This window comes from Solanum lycopersicum, chromosome 1 (genome assembly GCF_036512215.1).
Source record: "Solanum lycopersicum chromosome 1, SLM_r2.1".
NCBI lineage: Eukaryota > Viridiplantae > Streptophyta > Magnoliopsida > Solanales > Solanaceae > Solanum > Solanum lycopersicum.
Genome location: NC_090800.1, coordinates 93,434,038 through 93,453,087, shown reverse-complemented (window position 1 = coordinate 93,453,087; position 19,050 = coordinate 93,434,038). Strand labels below are relative to the sequence as shown.

Below are 19,050 nucleotides of genomic sequence, written 5' to 3'. Positions count from 1 at the left end.
AAATAGTAAAATCGTTATAAAAAAAAATTTTATGTACACCACTGAACAAAGAGTAATTTAAAAAATATGTTCTTTATCAATTGAAATTTCAGAAAAGATATAAAGTACGGATAGATGTCATGATTTATTGTATTACAACCATGATAAAAAATAAAATAACATTAAAGTAAAAGGAAGATCAACCCAACACATGAAGGGTGCGTCACATACATTTATTAAATAAATACCGCCAAAAGTTTTTACAATTTTTTTTTTGTTTTTCACTCGGTGTTCAGTATTTATATTATAGTTCGATTAAATTTCGATTCGCACTAAAAAGATCCACATTAGGTAAAGCGCTTCTTAACAAAGGTGATTTTGTATCCGTGAGGACTCAAACCTAAGACCTCTTGATTAAGGATGAAGGAGTACTTAACGCTTCAATTTTTAGTGGTTATTTCCATGCAAGTTGCCACCGGTTGGAAACTTAATTAGAAACTTCAACAACAACAATAATTGAGCAGAAGGGTAGAATTCTTTATTGTGCCATAAGCTGACACAAATTGTGAAGATATTAGACAATAAAATAATGGCTTCACAACTATGGAAAACAGAAATATATACGTGGTGACTTCAGAAACTACTTGTACTTGTAAGGACTTGCACTTTCGTGGAGAACCTCTAACAACAATAAGGCAGCATGGGAGTTACAATTTGGTAGAAAAATATAATGTGGATAAATATGCATATTGTATTTGTCAAAAGTGGAAACAATGGGAGCATAGTGGTATATATATTACCACTTTATGGCCACCCTCATCACTATATTACTCAATCAATTGGAAATTGTAAATGTTAAATAAAATACTCACCATGTGAAGTAGGCCCTTTTTCACATGCCATAAATTATATAGTCCACAAGGACAACTGACCTGCAAGCACATCACTATAAATATTAACCTTAAATTTACAAACTTCAGAGAACCATAACAAGTCAGTCAAATCATTAAACAACTTAAGTTATTCTTCACAAGTACCAGTTTTCAGTCATAATTAGAAGATCTAGTGATGGGTATTATTCGTTTGCCATCAATTATTTCAAGTGTGAAGCAATTTCACAAACTACACTCTGTTCTTATGAGGAATCAAATTTCAAATGATGTACCGAAAGGACATTTTGCGGTTTACGTTGGAGAAACAGAGAAGAAGAAACGATACGTTGTTCCAATTGCATACTTAAATCAAACTTCGTTCCAGGAATTGCTTCAGAAAGCAGAGGAAGAGTTTGGATATCACCATTCAATGGGCGGTCTCACTATACCTTGCAATGAGGACGCATTTTTTCATGTCACCTCTCGATTGAACACATGTTTATGATACGAACAAGTGTTCTTTCTTTTATTTTGATTTGATTTTTTTTCCTCTTGTCATGCAAGAGCTGTAAATTTAATATCTTCAAAGTTTTCCTCTGGTTAATATTGTTCAGAGAATTGGAAAGAAAATATACAATCAATTTTTTATTTTTTTTTAAACATTTTTCATTGTCCTCGAACCTTAAACCTCAATAAATTGAAATCTTAGAACAGCCTGTGAGTTCAACTAGCAACCACTCCCGTCTCATTATCATAGTCAAGAAGGAATACTTAGTACAACTTGGATTGTGGTGCAATGATAAGATTGTTTTAATTAACTAGAGATTTCAGGTTCAAGCTTCGAGTATGGAGAAAACTTTGTTTGTAGCGCCAATGAACCTTGTTTGGGATTTCATGTAGTGCATTGGATTCAAACACTCTTTGGTAACCAAAAAACCAAGAAAAGAAGGAACATACTATTTTGCTAAGTCCTAAATAATCTAAACCAATTTGGGAATGAGAACACAAATCTCTCAAAAAGGGGTGGCCTTGATTTTTTTGACTCCACTTAACTTTTTTTTAAAAAAGCCTTATTCCAGAAAATACAGTAGGCAATTTTTTTAATTTTTTTTTTGATCATCAGCAAGCATAAATTAAACTAATTTTTGCATATACAGTGAGCTTGTTCAGTTGTCTTGATTTGGGTTACAAATTTAGCATAGAAGATGTCAAAGCACTTCTATATTGAAGTAGTGGTCAAGATATTTCTTTTCTTTTAAGAACCTTTCATATAGAAATATTGAATTGGAGTCTCACAACATTATCAAAATATATTTTTTTCACATATCCTACTGAGTAAAAATTTAAATACTTAATAAATTTAATCATGTAAATTAACGAAGTAAAAATTACTACTCAGAGAATACTATCTTCATGCAAGTTGCCACTTGCAACTAGTTGACTGCCAAATTAAAGAATTCAACACCGATAATTATTAGCACAAGTGGAAACAATGGCTTATCAAATCACATGAATGTGGGCAGTTACCTCTAAGGACTCTTTACACTTAATTCACCAATCAACAACGACAAGATCACAAGAAGGCAGCATGGTCAAAGTGCACATATAGTGATAAAAATTTTATTTTTTATTTTTGGCACAAACCATAGTCTCTCTGTCCAATAATCCTAGTCAACTACTACCTTCGTCCCTAATTACTTGTTCACTTTTCCTTTTATAATTATTCTTAATTACTTATTCATTTTGACAAATCAAGAAAGGATAACTTTTTTACCCATTATACCCTCCACTTCATAATTAATAGGGATAAAATAGTAAATTCACTATGCCATTAATTATTTTCTTAATAGGTGTGTCAATTCAAAAGTGGACAAATAAATAGGAATAGAGGGAGTATTAACTTACACGCTTCTTAAGAAACTCTAAACAGAATAAATGCAAGGTTTTGAAAAATATGAAAATGAGTATAACTAATAATAAGGGTAAATTAAGAATTAAATGTAAAATTAAAAATACTCAAGTATTATTAGACATTCCCAAATAGTATAGTGTACAAGAATTATATATATATATATGGATAAACATATACATGCCTAAAGTGGAAACAATGGGAGAATAGTGGTATAGATATAACCATCTTATGGCCATCCGTCATCACCAAAATTCAGGAATAGATAAAAATGAGTGGATGGTAGAGTAGAACAAACTCTCCAAGTAATTGTATTTATGCGCCAAAAGGACCACTGTTCTCCCTATAATTGGCAACTAATTAGTTCAGACTCCTAACTAATTAGTTTGGCCAAAACTTAAAAGAGGTGGCAAAATCTAAGTTTAAAACTAGTATTTTTTTTTTAGTTTAATTACATTGGCTCGTTTGATACCTCTACTAGCAGCTAAGACTGCTAGCAACATACAACTTTATTCAAGTCTTTTCGGCAAGTTCCAGAACCTTACACGCGCTCCGTACAATAAAATTTTATACGTATCTTTTATTTTTTCCATTATAAAAGAAGACCTATTTACGATGCAACACGCATTGGAACTATAACAACCCATACCGCACTACTTATATCAGGTAAGAATATGAAGCATGTGAAGTAGGGACTCTCCCACATGGAACCAATTGACCTGCCGTGGCACGCAACCTATTGCAATTTGCAAGCAGACTCTCTATAAATATATAGACTAGAACAACTCAGTCAAATCATCAAACACCTTCAGTGCATTATTCCTCTCACATCAAATACCAAAACTTACCTTCAAAATCAAAGATCTAGTGATGGGCATTATTCGTTTACCGTCAATTATTTCCAGTTTGAAGCAATTTCACAAACTACACTCTGCTGTTGCTCGGAGTCAAATAACAGATGTACCAAAAGGACATTTAGCAGTTTACGTTGGAGAAACAGAGAAAAAACGATACGTAGTTCCAATTGCGTACCTGAATCACAGTTCGTTCCAGGAATTGCTTCACAAAGCTGAGGAAGAATTTGGATTCCAACATTCAATGGGCGGTCTCACAATACCCTGCAACGAGGATGCATTTTTCCATGTCACTTCTCGATTGAACAATTCCTTATGATGAAGCAATTAATTAGTCTTTTTCCCCTTTCATTCTTTTTTTCTCACTCTGAGAAGGTTAACTGTATGTACAAAGCTTACCACTACAATCAAATGGAATTCCAATTCTTTTGTTTGTTATAGCTAAAAAAAAAGTATGTTAAATTATTTATTTTGCTAAAAAATAAAAATAAAAATAACTTCAATAGATAAAGGTACGAAGAATAATTTTAAAGAAGTCCTATAATTATTATTATACTTCCAAGTGATGCATGATTAGAATATTACAAATAATTTGATACAAAAGGAGCCCTGATTAATATGAAGATCCAAGAGTAATTAGGCTGTCATCTAGGTTTGGAATCAGATAATCATTAAGATGAATTAGGTAAACTAATAATTAAGGAATATGACTTTTTAATAAAGACAAAAGAAAGATACATAATTTTGTTAGGACAATTAATTATCGCTTACAATTCAAACAATCAATGCACTACCTTTCATAAATCAAATTATTCCTTTGACTATGTGATATACTTACCGTTTTAAGAATCAAAAGAAAATATTTAATCGCAAAATTAAATAATTTTAAAAATTATATTAAAAAATTAATTAATTTAATCATTTATTTTAATGGGAACCTATAAAATAAAATGATTTTACATTGCCGCACCACGTCCATGTGATGAGAAGTCACACACGAAAAGAGAGGAAAAGAAAAAGAATGACCAATATGAGTAGATGGTCGCGATTCTTTTATTTTGTCAAGAGATTTTGAGTTTAAATAAAAAATAATCTCGTTGAAAATGTAGGTTTTAAAAATAAATTTTATACTGTACTTTTTCTGTTATTTTTTATTTGTTTATTTTTTCTATTATAATTATCTCTAATTACTTATTTATTTTGACAAATCAAGAAATGACTAATTCTTTTACTTATTATATCTTCAATTAAATGATCAATTACTTTTAAAAATATGAAATTTTTCATTCACTTCATAATTAATAAAAGTAAAATGGTAAGTCTATAACATCATTCATTATTCTTCTAATAAGGTATGTCAATTCAAAAATAGACAAATAAAAAAAACATAAAAAAAGTATAAAATTTAATCAATTTTTTAAACAAATGAAATAAACAAAAGACTTCAAAGTTCAAATGCATGTACTTCTAATTAAGGACATGTGCTCTTTGCGTAACCCCCGGAATGAGAAGAAATAAATAGTCCCTTCTTCATGGGTTCTATTTCTTCATTTCATACTATCTTTAAAATTTTAAAATATTATTAATAAAATTAATTTAATAGAAATGACTCCAAATAAATGGCTAAGGGTGTTGCACTTTTATTACAATTTACTTTATGATTTGCTTAAAACATATTTTATTAGAAAAAATCATAACTAGTTAATTATAAAGAGTTTAAAGCTCTGTGAATACACTACAAGTATAAATATTTATATATATATATAAAATAGTTACATATAATATAGTTAATTGACATTCTTTCTTTTCCATTTTTAAAAATAAAATATTACATTCTATAATTAGTATTGCCTCCTAATATTATACCTACATAATTAGAATAAAATAAAATTTCAAAAAAGCACTTTAAATTTCATTTCAAATTAAGTTAACACAAACAAATAAAAAGAGAAAAATAAAACAATGTAAGTGTAATTGATTCACCATATATATTAATGTTCACCTAATTTAATAGTACGGTTGCTGCAAGTTGCGTTTCTCCACATTAACAAATTAATTTCACTTAAATGAACTGAATATTACTTAAATCTACTAAGTCAACTCTGATTTTGTTAAAGAAAAAATTAATTTATGAGATCTGTGCCACAGATTCTCTGAGGATTTTGATAAGTAACAAGATTTATGCATTAATTCATCCTCGAATTATAAAGTCTACATACTATAGCTGTTAAGAATATTTATGCATTCATTCTTAGAAACTTAGTGTTTGAATAAATAATATATTCAAATATATGCATACATAGAGATACTAGTTGGATCTGGTACTCCATTAATTAGTTCATCAATATTTTAAGAAATAATCATTGGTTTGTTTAGTCTAATCTCTTCAATACACAATTCATGTGCGTTCGTTCACATTTAGGATTGGAATCTTGTCGACCTTTTGGAGGTCGTGGATAAGCTTCTTAGCATCCATTCATAGCATTGTCATAAAATTAACGATAAATTTAAAACTTTTCGTAGCATAACGTAATGCTAAACATTACTTCGTTTATAAAGTCATAAGTACATAATTAAGAAACTAAATCTCGTCTGTCATCTTAGACTCAACATCAATATAATAGAATAGGAACATTGATATGAAGGTCCTTGAATCATATAGACACAATAATTTTTAAATTGACTAAGATCCCTCGAGAAACCCAATTTAAAAAAATTCGCCTAGATACAATATTTTTAAACCCTTTAAAGAGTTAAAAAAAAAATGAAGGGCCCAACCGGGTTCGAACCGGTGACCTCTTGATCTGCAGTCAAATGCTCTACCACTGAGCTATGGACCCTTGATGTCATTAGGTAAGTAATTAAGATAAATTAATCTTGTTATTAATTGTTTAAATTTTACTAATTACCTTTTCCAGAGTTTATGCATAGAAGAAGCTAAAATTCACATGAATGTGTTGTTACTCTATTTCCAAGGCATCATACACTTTACAAATAAGCTGGCTATTTAGGGCCAGTTTGGATGGGCTTAATAAAAGCAGCTTTAAAAAAGTACTTTTAAAAGTGCTGAAACTTATTTTTAAAATAAGCAGTTATGCGTTTGGATAAAAGTGCTGAAGTTGTTATGTCAAACGTGAAAAGGAAAAAATGGAAGAAAGAAATGTTAGGGTTATATGGGTAATTTGGAGATTGTACAAAAATAGTAAGCACAAAAAGATAAAAATGTGGTCAACTTAAAACAGCTTATAAGCTAAAAAAAAAAGCACCCCTACCCCAGCTTTTAACTTTTGGCTTAAAATAAGTTTTTTTTAGCTTAAAATAAGCTGTTTTGAGTATTGCCAAACAGCTAAATAAGTCAAAAACCAGCTTTTAAGTCAGTTTGACCAGCTTTTAAGCTGAGCCAAACAGGCTCTTAATAATTAGCCACCTCTGACTAAATGACATATTCAGTCAGAGTAGTTGCCTACATTATTTGTTATTTTTAAATTAATATATCTACTAAAAAAAATATAGTTAATATAGTAAACTTTTTATTTTATTTTATTAATTATGAAGAGAATGAATAAAAAATTTAATATTTTTAAAAAGTTTTATTTTTTTCAAAATAAATACGTGATAGTATAATAGGTAAAAAAAACTTTTTTTTATTTATTAAAATAAACGAGTAAATAGAAATAACTAAATGGAAAAGAAATCAGGGAATATTTTATAATTAGTATTTTCTTAAATGAGCTTATAAAATTAGTATAGCCATGTGAGATAGGGACCCATAGTCCATAATAACAGCTGATTTTCGGTGGCAAAACATGTAACCTTGCTTATATAAACACATAAATACTTTTCCAAAACTCCAAACTTCACAACAAGTTAATTACTCAATCTCAAAAAACACCAAAGTTAATCTTGTTCCAATATCAAAAACATGGCTATTCGTTTGCTATCTATAATTTCTGGTGTGAAGCAATTCCACAAATTGCAATCTGTTGTTACTCGAAATCAAATATCAGATGTACCAAAAGGACATTTTGCAGTTTACGTTGGAGAGACAGAGAAGAAAAGATACGTAGTTCCAATTGAATACTTAAATCACATTTCGTTCCAAGAATTGCTTCAGAAAGCAGAGGAAGAATTCGGGTTTCAACATCCAATGGGCGGTCTCACAATACCTTGCAATGAAGATGCATTTTTTCATGTCACTTCTCGACTGGAGACTTGTTTATGATCTATACACTAGATTAGTTAGAGCTTATAAGATTTTGAATTTTGTTGATCCTCTTGCCACACAAGAGATGTAAATTTAATCATATATTATTATAAGTGGGAAGCTCTAAAGTGAAAAAGTTGAATTACCATTTTGATCTTGTACTAAATTGAAATTTGATTAATTATTTAACATTTAATTAGTTAATTTAAATATTAAATTGTCTCATTTTAATAATAAAAATATTAATAACTTTTGTACTTCCTTAGATTAATTTCTAATTAAAGTATCTAATTTAATAATATTGATCATTTATTATCTATACGTATATTTAATTTAATCTCCATCATATCATATAATAAGCATAATAATAATAATAATAATAATAATATACTAAACGTGGAAGGAATATTAGGCAAAAATTAGATTACATTTTGTCCTATATCATATAAAAATATTAATCGTCTAATAAATTGTTAACTAAATATTAAATAGTAAATTTTAATTACTATAAGGGAGGATTACACATTAAGCAATATCAAATTTATCAAATTCTTCCTGTTACAATTTATTTATGTTGATGGTTAATTAATATTAAATTGTTAGAAATAATTATTATCAAGAAGACAAAAAGACTTCTAATGATATTTTTCAATGAATTAAAGGTGAAGACTAAAGGTTACAAAATTAATTAGGAAACTAATAGGTCTCTTTTATTTTTTTCCTTTCATCTCCCCTCACCTAAAATTTTCCTATTTAAAGTCACCTAGAAATGAAAATTAACTTATAAATCTCATCTAATCTTCTTACTAAGTATGTTAATATGTCAGTTCTCTCTTATAAATTAAGATTCATTTTCTCATTTTTGGTATATCATCTCTTTCTTCTTTTTTAATTTCCTTTCTGATCATAATCATAGACTGCTGAAGAAAAGTTGTCATCAATCTTTATATAATTGTTAAAGGCAATAACATTATTGTTATATTCGGATCGAAGACATTATGATTAATTGTAAGGAATGTTTAAAAGAAAATAATATATTTTTTATCACGTTATATGAATTATAACAAATAATGAATGTTTGTACTATTTTATGTAAAGTGATTATAGCTATGGCCATTTCAAAGTTATTTTCATAATTGTTTTAAATGTTCTTTTATAATGTTTCTCTTCTTATTCATTTTAAGTTAAATATGTTCTCTATTTATATAAAGAAGTTTATGTTTAAATAATTAAATAGATGTTACTTATTTAGACTTTATAAAATTATTGGTGTAGAACATGTACAATACTATATATGTACCATTTACTAATTATTGATTGTAGTACAAAATTTATATTAAATAGTTTAAAATAAACGTGCAACGCACGTTCTGAAGACTAGTTATATATAAACAAAACATTGGAATCAATTTTTGTCTTGGAGATTATAATAGTCAAACATCTTCTAAAATTTTGGTGCTTCATCATCTGATTATGTAAATGCTAGTCATTTTTATTTTTTGGAGTAGAATTTGCTGTTTTACAGATCCTATTTGATAATTGATTTAGTGTACTTCCAGTATTGTAAAGTAATTAGGAAATAGTTAATAACTTTCATTATCACTCAACTATTCATTGTTTTCACAAAAAGTCACTCGACTTTTATTTACAACTCAAAACTCCATTATAACTTCTTTGCACAGAACTCAACTTTCATTTTCAACTCAAAAATCGCTTAACTAGGACTTCTTTGCACAAAAAGTCACTCAACTTATTTAATTATTTTTTTATTAAAATTTAATAACATTAAATTTTAATAACATTAGGGAATTCGTATGTGTTAATTACACGGACGGATTGCCTATTTGTCGTATAATATTAAATTAAGATTTCATAATATTCCTTTATAGTCTGTTTCAAAAAGAATCATCATTTTCCTTTTTTGTTAACATTTTAATTTTTCATGTAACATATTTAAGACCACGAGATTAAAGGACATTTTGGTACATTTACTATAACTTTAATTTAGAGGCACAAAAATTAAAAAGTCTCTTTCTTTTCTTAAACTCCATTCCGAGTCAAATTCGACCATCATTTTTGAAATGGATGGAATATTATTTTTCTAATTACACAAATTCCATGTTTTTTTTAGATATTTTAGATACATAATTAAGTATTTGGATACATTATTGTTGATGCACATTGTATCAATCTGTTACACTTATTAAGGAAAAAATTGAAAAATTTAATTAAGATTTCATAATATTCATTTGTTGGACTAATTAAGGGAAAAAAATGAAAACCAAATTAGATCCCATAACTTGGGCCATACTGTTTCAAATTATTGTCAAGTATTTAATCACGTTCAAAATTTTATTTTTTTCTTTTATTCATCATTTTTTATTTCATAAATTTTTGTCGAAATTTTGGATAAGCGAGGTGACTAACGAATGATACAAAAGTAATGGATTATTGTTGGAAAAAGATTTGTTTTGTGAGTTCTCAAGTTCATTGAATATTCTTTTGATTCGAATTTATATATCATAACTAAAAAAATTGGTACATGTAACTAGTACAAATTAGATTATTTTTTTTATGTGTAACACAAAGTTATGTATTAAGTACAAATAAATTGAACATCATAAACACTAATTAAAATTTTAATAATATTAGTGTTACGTATCAATACGCTGAATATGAACATAATATTGTAGCAGTGATGTAATAACTAATTTTAAGACTCAAAATAAACATGATACATTAAGAATCTGCAATGACAGATTTCAACAAAAAAATTTAACGACGATATGATTAACTAAAATTGGTTCAATTGGATTTCAATGGGGGCAGGAGCAGGGGCAACGGTAATGTTTTTATTTTATTTTTTAAGATGAAAAAATTAAAAAAATATAATAAAAGAAATTGGAAATTGAAATGATAGAAAAAATCTACCTCTTGAATAATTTGAAATCCGTAATTGAAAATTGAAAAGATTTGAAATTAATAGATTAATTGATGTAATTATGGAGAGATTGTAGCGAGATGGATATGGAATTTCAACTAACTTTGTTTGTTTGTATCGTTTAATTTACTTAGTTCTCTAAGATAACCTTTTTATTTTGAAGTGTATTATTTACTTAAACATTTTGTTACATATGAATTTTTTTGTCTTAGTATATAGTATGACAAATCTTTTCTTTAAAAGTAGCAAGTTAATGACATAATACATAAATATAATTCTTAAATTAGTGTTGGTTGACAACTATGACGCTTAACTGGATATATATAAGTAGATATTTAAACTTATATAAAATTGTACAAGTAGTTACACGTGTCTTACATGACATGATACACATAGGACTCCATATAGGGCACCAAATTTACATGTAGGGTGCCATAAAGGATGAATGTATCAATTTGTTCAATTTTATATAAGTTTAAATACGTGTGCACATCTAAAATTAAGGGTCATAGTTATCAACTGATGCCAAGTTAAGAGTCATGATTATGTATATTATAGGAAAAATTACATATCTACCCATACTTAATTACCACATATACATATTTTATCTCTTTTTTAAAAATATTACATAGAATACCACTTTCTAAAAAATATACCATATTTATAAAAAAATTAAATCGGATACACAATCCTTTTAAATATAATAATGAATAATTATCTTAAAATAACATCTCCTCAATTAGTTGGACACTACCAATTCAATAATTTTGTTTTATTATTTTCAATTGTTTTCCTTCCCAATCCCTAAATGGATACCTCACGTATCCCACCATTTTTCTTCTTCTTCATTAAACGTTTCCTTTTCCTATCACAAGAAATATTGTATCTAATTCTCATTCTCACACGTATCCCTTCTTCCTTAACCATTTTTATTTCCTTTTACATGTGCTAAATTCAAATCAAACTCCACATAATTAGTATTAGTTAAAGTGACAAAATAAGATTGTCTTCAGTTTTTTCTATTGTATATTTGTTTTCAATCGTATCATGTATTTAATTCGATGATTTAGATTTTTTTTAGCCAATTTATTGTAGGGTTTTTATATTGTTTGCTCCATTTTGATGGCTCATATTTCAGAAAATAGTATGAATATTGTTATGTATTTGAGACACATAATTTTGAATATAATGTATGAAATTGATACTTTATACATCAAATCAATAATAGATACATAAAATTAAAATTAGATCTATAAATAAATACATGAAATTAATATTATCATATAAATAGATACATGAAATTAATACTGGACATGTATAACATATACACAAAATTAATATTAGATACTTCAATGGTACATATGAATCTACTTGTATGATACGCATCTAAGTGTTTTGTTTGTTGGATACATCATATATTGATAATAGATACATCAAAATAATAAATTTTATTATTTTAAGAGTAATAAAATGAAATTAATCAAATTGCATGACCAAGATATACATGTTTTTTTCTTTTATAAATGATATTAGTGAATTTATTATTTCAAATAATAATAGAATCAAATTAATATATACACTCCTTGATTTTCGTCTTAAATTAAGAAACTTGATTATAACCAACTAATTTAAACAAATAAAATACGGATCTCAATTTTAAAATTGGCAGAGACATGTATCTCACAAATTCAAACTCATGTATCCTAAGTATGAAATATGTTAGAGGAAGTAATATTCAAAACTCTTGGGAATCTAAGTAATGAGAATCTAAACTAATGGGATTTATGTAGTTTACCCTTTTTAAATTTAGTTCAAAAAAAATTAAAATTAGTTGAAAAGTCTTTTAGTCAAATTGTTGGTCAATCTTCTCGAAATGTAAACTGAACCCCGAACCTATTTTCTTATTTTTAATTGATTTTTATCTGCTTGAATCTTTTGAAAAATTTATCAATTTTTCTTAAAAAATAAATTAAATTGACGTTTTGAAAAATTTAATCTTTTATTTCTTAATTTTCAAGTAAAATAGGTAGATGTATTAATTTGGGGATGCTCGGATTAGTTGACATCAACTTTTTATGTTCATTGTCTATATTGATCGTTGATAATATAAATTCAAACTTAAGTAAATTATGATGGAGCCTTAATTCAAATAATTACTTTTTTTTCATAGTTATTTGTTATATTTGAATTCGATATATACTTTAAGAAAATAATATTTTTTCCGTTTACTTTTATTTGTAATTTATTTATTCCTAAAATAAATTTCCCATCTTTATTTGTCACTTTTGACATATCAAGAAAAAATAATTTTTTCCATGTTTTACCTCAATATTAAATATTTATTATCGAAATCATTTTTCAAAACCTAAACTAAACGTCATTTAGTGGGGATAATTTTGTAAATTTTTTTTTTTGATAATTATTTTTTAATGGGTATGTCAAGTCCAACGTAAGTAATTAACATGACCATTTTATCATATTATCTTTTTCAATTGTTGTTTAATATTAGGTAATGAAAAAATAATAATTTGAGAAATAAGGAATTAACTTAAAGGCAAAGTATAAAATAAATAAATAAATATATGTATATATAAAAAAAAAAATAAGTAAAAATAAAAATATACTTCGAAGTAGAGTTAGGTCAATATTGTGATCCAATCTTCACATATAGAAAATATAAAATTCTTAATTTTATGCGATGATAAACTTTTCAAAATTACATTCCGTAGCAAAGTTGTAGTTTGTACGGATGAATCGCTGTTTGGTGAATTGTATAATTAGTATATTTATATAGTGTAGAAGAAATTGTATAAAGTAAAGAGAAAAAAGAAAACATATGTTAGTAAACTGCTGATGAATCGTTGTTTGGTGAATTGTATAATTAGTATAATTAAATATTGTAGAAGAAATTGTATAAAGTAAAGAGAAAAAAGAAAACATCTGTTTGTAAACTACGGATGAATCGTCGTTCGGTGAATTGTATAATTAATATATTTATACAGTGCAGAATAGATTGTATAAAGTAAAGAGAAAAGAGAAAACATCTGATTGTATATTTATATAGTGAAAATTCGTCCTAAGTTTGAATGTATGATACTATATATATACATTATATAAATATATACTATATATATACATTATACAAATAGATTTCAATTTGTGTGTGTAAGATTGTGCAATTGTATATGTCTAAATGAATATTATACAAAAATATCCTTATACAAAGCAATTGTATAATTTATGTATTGATAAAACGAGATATAGAACAAGACAACAAAAAATTGGGCAGTAAAATATTCACGTTGTATAATTATAAGTGTATAGGACGAAAATATATGTATTTATATGTACATATATAATTTTCTCTCGCTTTATACAATTTTCGCTGTATAAAGTAAAAGAGGCGAGCGAGAGAGGAAGAATGACGAGTGAGAATATAAGAGAGATGAACGACTAACAAATAATTTGCTAAACACAAATAAATCAAACATTAGCTATTATATTTATTTTACATTATTAGCTTATCATTCAATACAATTATCTATTTTCAACTGACTAGGATTTGGAAAACTAATTTAGGGGTTTTAGGTATCGAAGCATTTTTTTTTTATATTTCGGTGTATTTTGCTCTCCAGGTGGGTTCACTCACTTTTGTAGGTCAGATTCTCAATTTGGAGCAAAATTCTACAGTAGAAGGAACTCTAATGGATTGCATGACCGGAAATCCTGTTCGTCAGCATTGGGCGATGGAGGAAGTTAAAGAGTGTACCCTCTTGATTCGGCATCTTCCAGAAGCAATTCCTCATGAAACCCTTTCAAGATTGCTTTCCAATTATGGTGCAACTTCTATCCGTCCTTGTACTACTGCAAGGTATCGTAGCATTCCATAGTTTCTTCCTTGCACAATCTTGTGTTTTGAAGTAATATTGTGTTTCTGATCCCTCTGTCTTCGTCATTGCCAAACTTTATAGTAGTTCTGTCATCTTATACTCAAATTGGTTCCAATGTTGATACTCCTATTCATATTATATATGGTATTCTTGCCTTGGATAACAGATATTTGATACCATCCATAAAGTGTTGGTTCCAATGATTTATCATGTCTCAACTGGCTCTTTTATCAGTTATTTGTATCTTATTTGTCCTGGACAGAATGAGGAATTGTGCTTTCGTGGATTTCAAGGATGAAGGTCTGGCACACCAAGCACAGCAACATTTGAATGGGTATTTTCTCCTTTGATTCTTTTCTAAGTGTTCTCAGTTCTACATCATTTTAGGTAGACATATTTAAATGCCTTCCTCTTATTTTTGTTTATCTTATGAGAGTAAGAAAGTCTGATAGCCAAATTATGTGGTTGTTAGGGTACGGTTTCTTGGTAAAACCCTAGTGGTCGAACGAGCTAGTAGAAGCACAGATAGACAAAGCGAACATCGGATTGGAGATGGCTCGGTCTCTTCGATCAAAGATGCTGCTGCCAAAGAATTTGGTGGAGTATCTAGGGAAGGTCCTTATCCTGGCAGCAACCCCATTGCTGAAAGACTGGGGGTAGATTATCCATTTCCTCCTCACCTCGAGTATGATTTCAGCTGCTTAGTTTTAAAATATTTTTTCAATTTTCTATCTTAATTTGATGGATAATGGCTAGAAGTAGTTCCTCATTCTCTGTCCTAACCTAAAACTGGTAACATTTCTCGTGATTTTCCTTTAAGTCATAAATGGCATGAATCTTTCTGCTTATGCAAATATTTCTTGCGCCTGTAGGCATGCCAGGTCTGTTTGACCTGTAAATTATAGGCGCTATTACTGGTCCTTCTGGCCTGTATGCAGAGAAAACTAGAAAAGGAGAAAGAACAAAAAACTTAGAGGATTTAGACATTCTATCTGCTTGATCTAATTCTTTATAGGTCTCTATATTGTTTTCTTAGTAATCATAAACAGAAGCAGCTTCTATTTATTCTTCATAAAGCTGACTATCCTGCTTGTGATTCAGATATGTTTACCCTCCACCTGATGGACATATACTTACAAATATTGTAAATGCTCTTATTGCTGTTCCTCGGTTCTACACTCAGGTTTTCTTTTCACAATATACCATCCCCTTTCTTCTTGAATTAATTTTCTCATTTCTTTTGCTATTCATGTGTATTATTCTATTTTACATCTTTTTTTAGATGGTCTAATTTACATATTTTTATACCCATGTTTTTACATGGCTTAGGTCTTGCACTTGATGAACAAGATGAATATTCCGGCACCATTTCGTATGGCTTTGCCAACTCCACCTCTACCAACCTCTCTGTCTGTTCCTCCTCCACCCCCTCCACCCCCTGCTCCAATAGTCTCTAAGAGTAGAATGGAAGATCTATCAAGCAGTGAATCAGAAATGGAGTCTTCAGATGAGGTAGTAGTTCTTATGCTGTTAGAGATCCTTTTGCTTTTTAAATTGAGTTTGACGAATGCAGTTATCTGGCACTTCAAATATACGTTATTAGCCTCAAGCATATTGGATAGCTGACTCAAATTTTAATGTTCTATTTCTCTGGTTTAATTCTTTCTTATCTTCATGTTCCTTGTGTTTTCTGTCATTTTCACCTTATTTGTTATGTTTTTCTATTAGAGTAAACTTTTGGCTGATTCTAGTGTTTTTTAATAATATTTAATGGTTCAGGAAGCTACAATTGTTGGTGGGCCTAAAAAGAAGCGTATTAGACATGAAGCTATCTTGGGCCCTGCAGTTGACAAGGATGTTGGCCATGAGGCTGTTGGATTAAGAGCTGCTGCTTTGGTTCCTAAAGAGATGCCAGTAGTAAAGAAGAAGAACCCAATAATTCAGGTTATCTCATCTCCAAAAGGCTCCTCCCTCTGTGTTTTTCTTTATTGAAGTTGATGATACTAGGTTTTCGCTTGCGTGCTTGCAGATTAAAGTAACACCTAAACAGGTACAGAATGAAGAGAAGGGTGATGCAAGTGCACTGTCATTGACACTGGAAGAAAAAGAGAATGATCATAAACCTTTTACGACCCTTGAAGAATTAAAAAGTGGAAGATTGCCCCCAGAAGAGATTCTGTCGCTTCCTATGTTTAAGGTATTGGAACTTTGCGCGTCTTTACTTTTGCCCATGATACACTTACTTTCACATTAAATTTGCAGTTGCTCTTTCGAGTATTAGGCTTGGAATCCTGTCACCTGGCTATTCATGTTTCGGGTGATGTTGTTGATTTGTGAGAATTAAAGGAGGTGGAGGTATCTAGGGCAAGGTCTTTTAGCAGAATGAGTTAGGTTTATTAGGTTTGCAGTCCTTGGAACAAGATAGAAGAGGTGATTTCTTTAAGCAGGTATTCTTAGATGGTAGCGTTGAGCATGCCAAAGTTATTTCAGGTGCCAGCCTTGGTAGGTTAGTGATTTGGGTTGAAGCATGGGCTGGTGCTTGTCATAAATGTGGATTCAGAGGTGTATAACTTTTTATCTTTAATAACTTACACATACATGTTTCAATCATGTTGTGCTGTCATCAAAAGTTGGATGTGGACATGAGTGCATTAAAATTTCCAAACAGTTCAGGACAGAGACGTATTTTGTATGCTATAGGTACAATATAGCCTATAGGTAATTATTATTTATTAACACAGTTCTATTAAATTGCAGAAAGTTTGCATCTAAATCAATTTCATACCTGGGCTCCGGATCTTTAACCTATGACATTGAGTTTGAATATGCTTGATGCACCAGGGTTAGCTAATCTTTTAACTGTACAGAAGTTAAGGATTAAATTAAAATGCTGTTCTTGAGGGTGTTGAAAATATGGATAAGATATATTTTTACGTTATTTTGGGCAATCTTATAGTGTAACAATTGTGCCCTGATAAACAACTCTAACAACAATACTAGCTCAGACATTCCTTGTTGTCTGGGCTATATGAATTGGTGGCATTATTTAATATTGACTATAAGATCTATTTGATCCTACCCCATGAAGGATTCTGTTTTTGCCCTGAAAAATTCATGAACTAACAACTTGGAAAAGAATTCTTTCAGTTCTTATTTATTTCAGAAAATTCAAGTCACCAACTTATTGCTAATTATTCCAGAATTGCTTATTTATTTCAGAAAATTTGTTTCAGAATTGTTTCAGAGTTGGTTTATGAGATTATGAGATAGGTTTATGCTGACAGCTTACTTTTTCTAATAGTTTTTTTGCTTCTTAGCCTTCCATTCTGAGATATAGTCACTGGTTTATTGATAAAAAAGGTATTAGCTTAGTGTACTTAAGCTGACATGTATTTGCTATAGAAGTTCGTTAAGATTGCATCTTTCCAGTCTATAAATATGCTATTCTAGTTCATTTCTTTATCAGTAAATTAAAAGTTTAGATTAATGGGGAGAAAGCTAAGCAGCACGTCTACATCACCAAGGAGGATATTCCTTGTACAAGCACGAAAGGGTTTCCTTTTATGTTGAGCTATTGCGTATTAGTGAAAGCACAGGACTGAATAATCAACTCATAAGTTTCGTTCATTGCAGAATTATTGTGCCGGAAATCCTTCTCAGATCTTATACTTGAAGAACTTAGCAAAAGAAGTCATTGTTGATGACATTTACTTCATATTTGGTAAGCATTAACTTACAGATCAATTGCAAAGTAAAACTCCTTTCTGAGACTTGTAGTTTTCAATCCCTCACCTGCTTTAAGAAAAAATGATAGATGGCATGATGTTACTTCAAGAGAAGTCTTTACTTATACATAACCTCATGTTTTGGCCCTGGAACCATTGTATTTCTTCTCATCTTTTATGTTCTTTAGGATCCTTATTTGTGAGCATTGATGAAGCTAAATCCAGTCTTGCAGTGAAGTTAATGCAGGTGAGGTTCATCTATTTCTCTAGTTCTGCTAATTTGGGATATAGTTTTTTTTTTTGGTTGATGGTAAGCTAATTTGGGATATAGTTCATCGACCTTAGAAAATCAATTGGTAATCAACTTATATATTTAACTACAAGTTTCACTTTCTTTATTTAGTGGCATTTTGTTGATCTATTTCTTACCTGATCCAAACTGCAAAGTGCACTTGCTGCATTAGAAATGTTGACAAGAGACTGTTAATCATGTGACATAAAATAAGTAATCTGAACTTTCTTTCCATTGGTAAATTGGTATTTATTAAAGATTTAATGCTGAAGCTTAAACGACTTCCGTTTTTCAGGAAGGGAGAATGCGTGGACAAGCTTTTGTTACATTTCCCTCCATTGAACTTGCTCAAAATGCCCTGGTGTGTTTTTTATAATTACTTAA

At 29.1% G+C, this 19,050-nt stretch overlaps 2 protein-coding genes, 1 long non-coding RNA gene and 1 other non-coding gene across 30 annotated transcripts in view; 2 read left to right on the top strand and 2 right to left on the bottom strand.

The window, feature by feature from the left end:
- Positions 1 to 692: 692 nt before the first annotated feature.
- On the bottom strand, positions 693 to 4,019 carry LOC109119321 (uncharacterized). The gene is made up of 2 exons (XR_002026696.3): positions 3,793 to 4,019; positions 693 to 911 (listed from the first exon to the last, which is right to left on the bottom strand). It is a non-coding gene; the product is annotated as an uncharacterized lncRNA (long non-coding RNA).
- Positions 4,020 to 6,382: 2,363 nt separating this feature from the next.
- On the bottom strand, positions 6,383 to 6,454 carry TRNAC-GCA (transfer RNA cysteine (anticodon GCA)). The gene has a single exon. It is a non-coding gene; the product is annotated as a tRNA-Cys (tRNA).
- A 1,014-nt stretch (positions 6,455 to 7,468) lies between these two features.
- LOC101249685 (auxin-responsive protein SAUR21-like) lies at positions 7,469 to 8,035 on the top strand. Its single transcript, XM_004230938.5, has one exon. It carries the CDS (start codon positions 7,537 to 7,539, stop codon positions 7,834 to 7,836), a length of 300 nt encoding a protein of 99 aa, XP_004230986.1. The 5' UTR covers positions 7,469 to 7,536; the 3' UTR covers positions 7,837 to 8,035.
- Positions 8,036 to 14,297: 6,262 nt separating this feature from the next.
- Positions 14,298 to 19,050, top strand: part of LOC101247760 (U11/U12 small nuclear ribonucleoprotein 65 kDa protein) — a 32,150-nt gene continuing 27,397 nt past the window's right edge. For all 27 annotated transcript variants that reach the window (XM_069290553.1, XM_069290554.1, XM_069290530.1 and 24 more), the window contains exons 1-10: positions 14,298 to 14,630; positions 14,912 to 14,983; positions 15,122 to 15,334; positions 15,751 to 15,832; positions 15,979 to 16,161; positions 16,429 to 16,593; positions 16,679 to 16,846; positions 18,283 to 18,370; positions 18,563 to 18,621; positions 18,962 to 19,027. In XM_069290553.1, the coding sequence (XP_069146654.1) occupies positions 14,464 to 14,630; positions 14,912 to 14,983; positions 15,122 to 15,334; positions 15,751 to 15,832; positions 15,979 to 16,161; positions 16,429 to 16,593; positions 16,679 to 16,846; positions 18,283 to 18,370; positions 18,563 to 18,621; positions 18,962 to 19,027 (1,263 nt within the window). In that variant the 5' untranslated portion in view covers positions 14,298 to 14,463. The remainder of the gene's footprint in view (positions 14,631 to 14,911; positions 14,984 to 15,121; positions 15,335 to 15,750; positions 15,833 to 15,978; positions 16,162 to 16,428; positions 16,594 to 16,678; positions 16,847 to 18,282; positions 18,371 to 18,562; positions 18,622 to 18,961; positions 19,028 to 19,050) is intronic.

Bases quoted from the DNA above. Each gene is read 5' to 3' on its own strand.
- LOC101249685 (XM_004230938.5), top strand. From the start codon at position 7,537: ATGGCTATTCGTTTGCTATCTATAATTTCTGGTGTGAAGCAATTCCAC.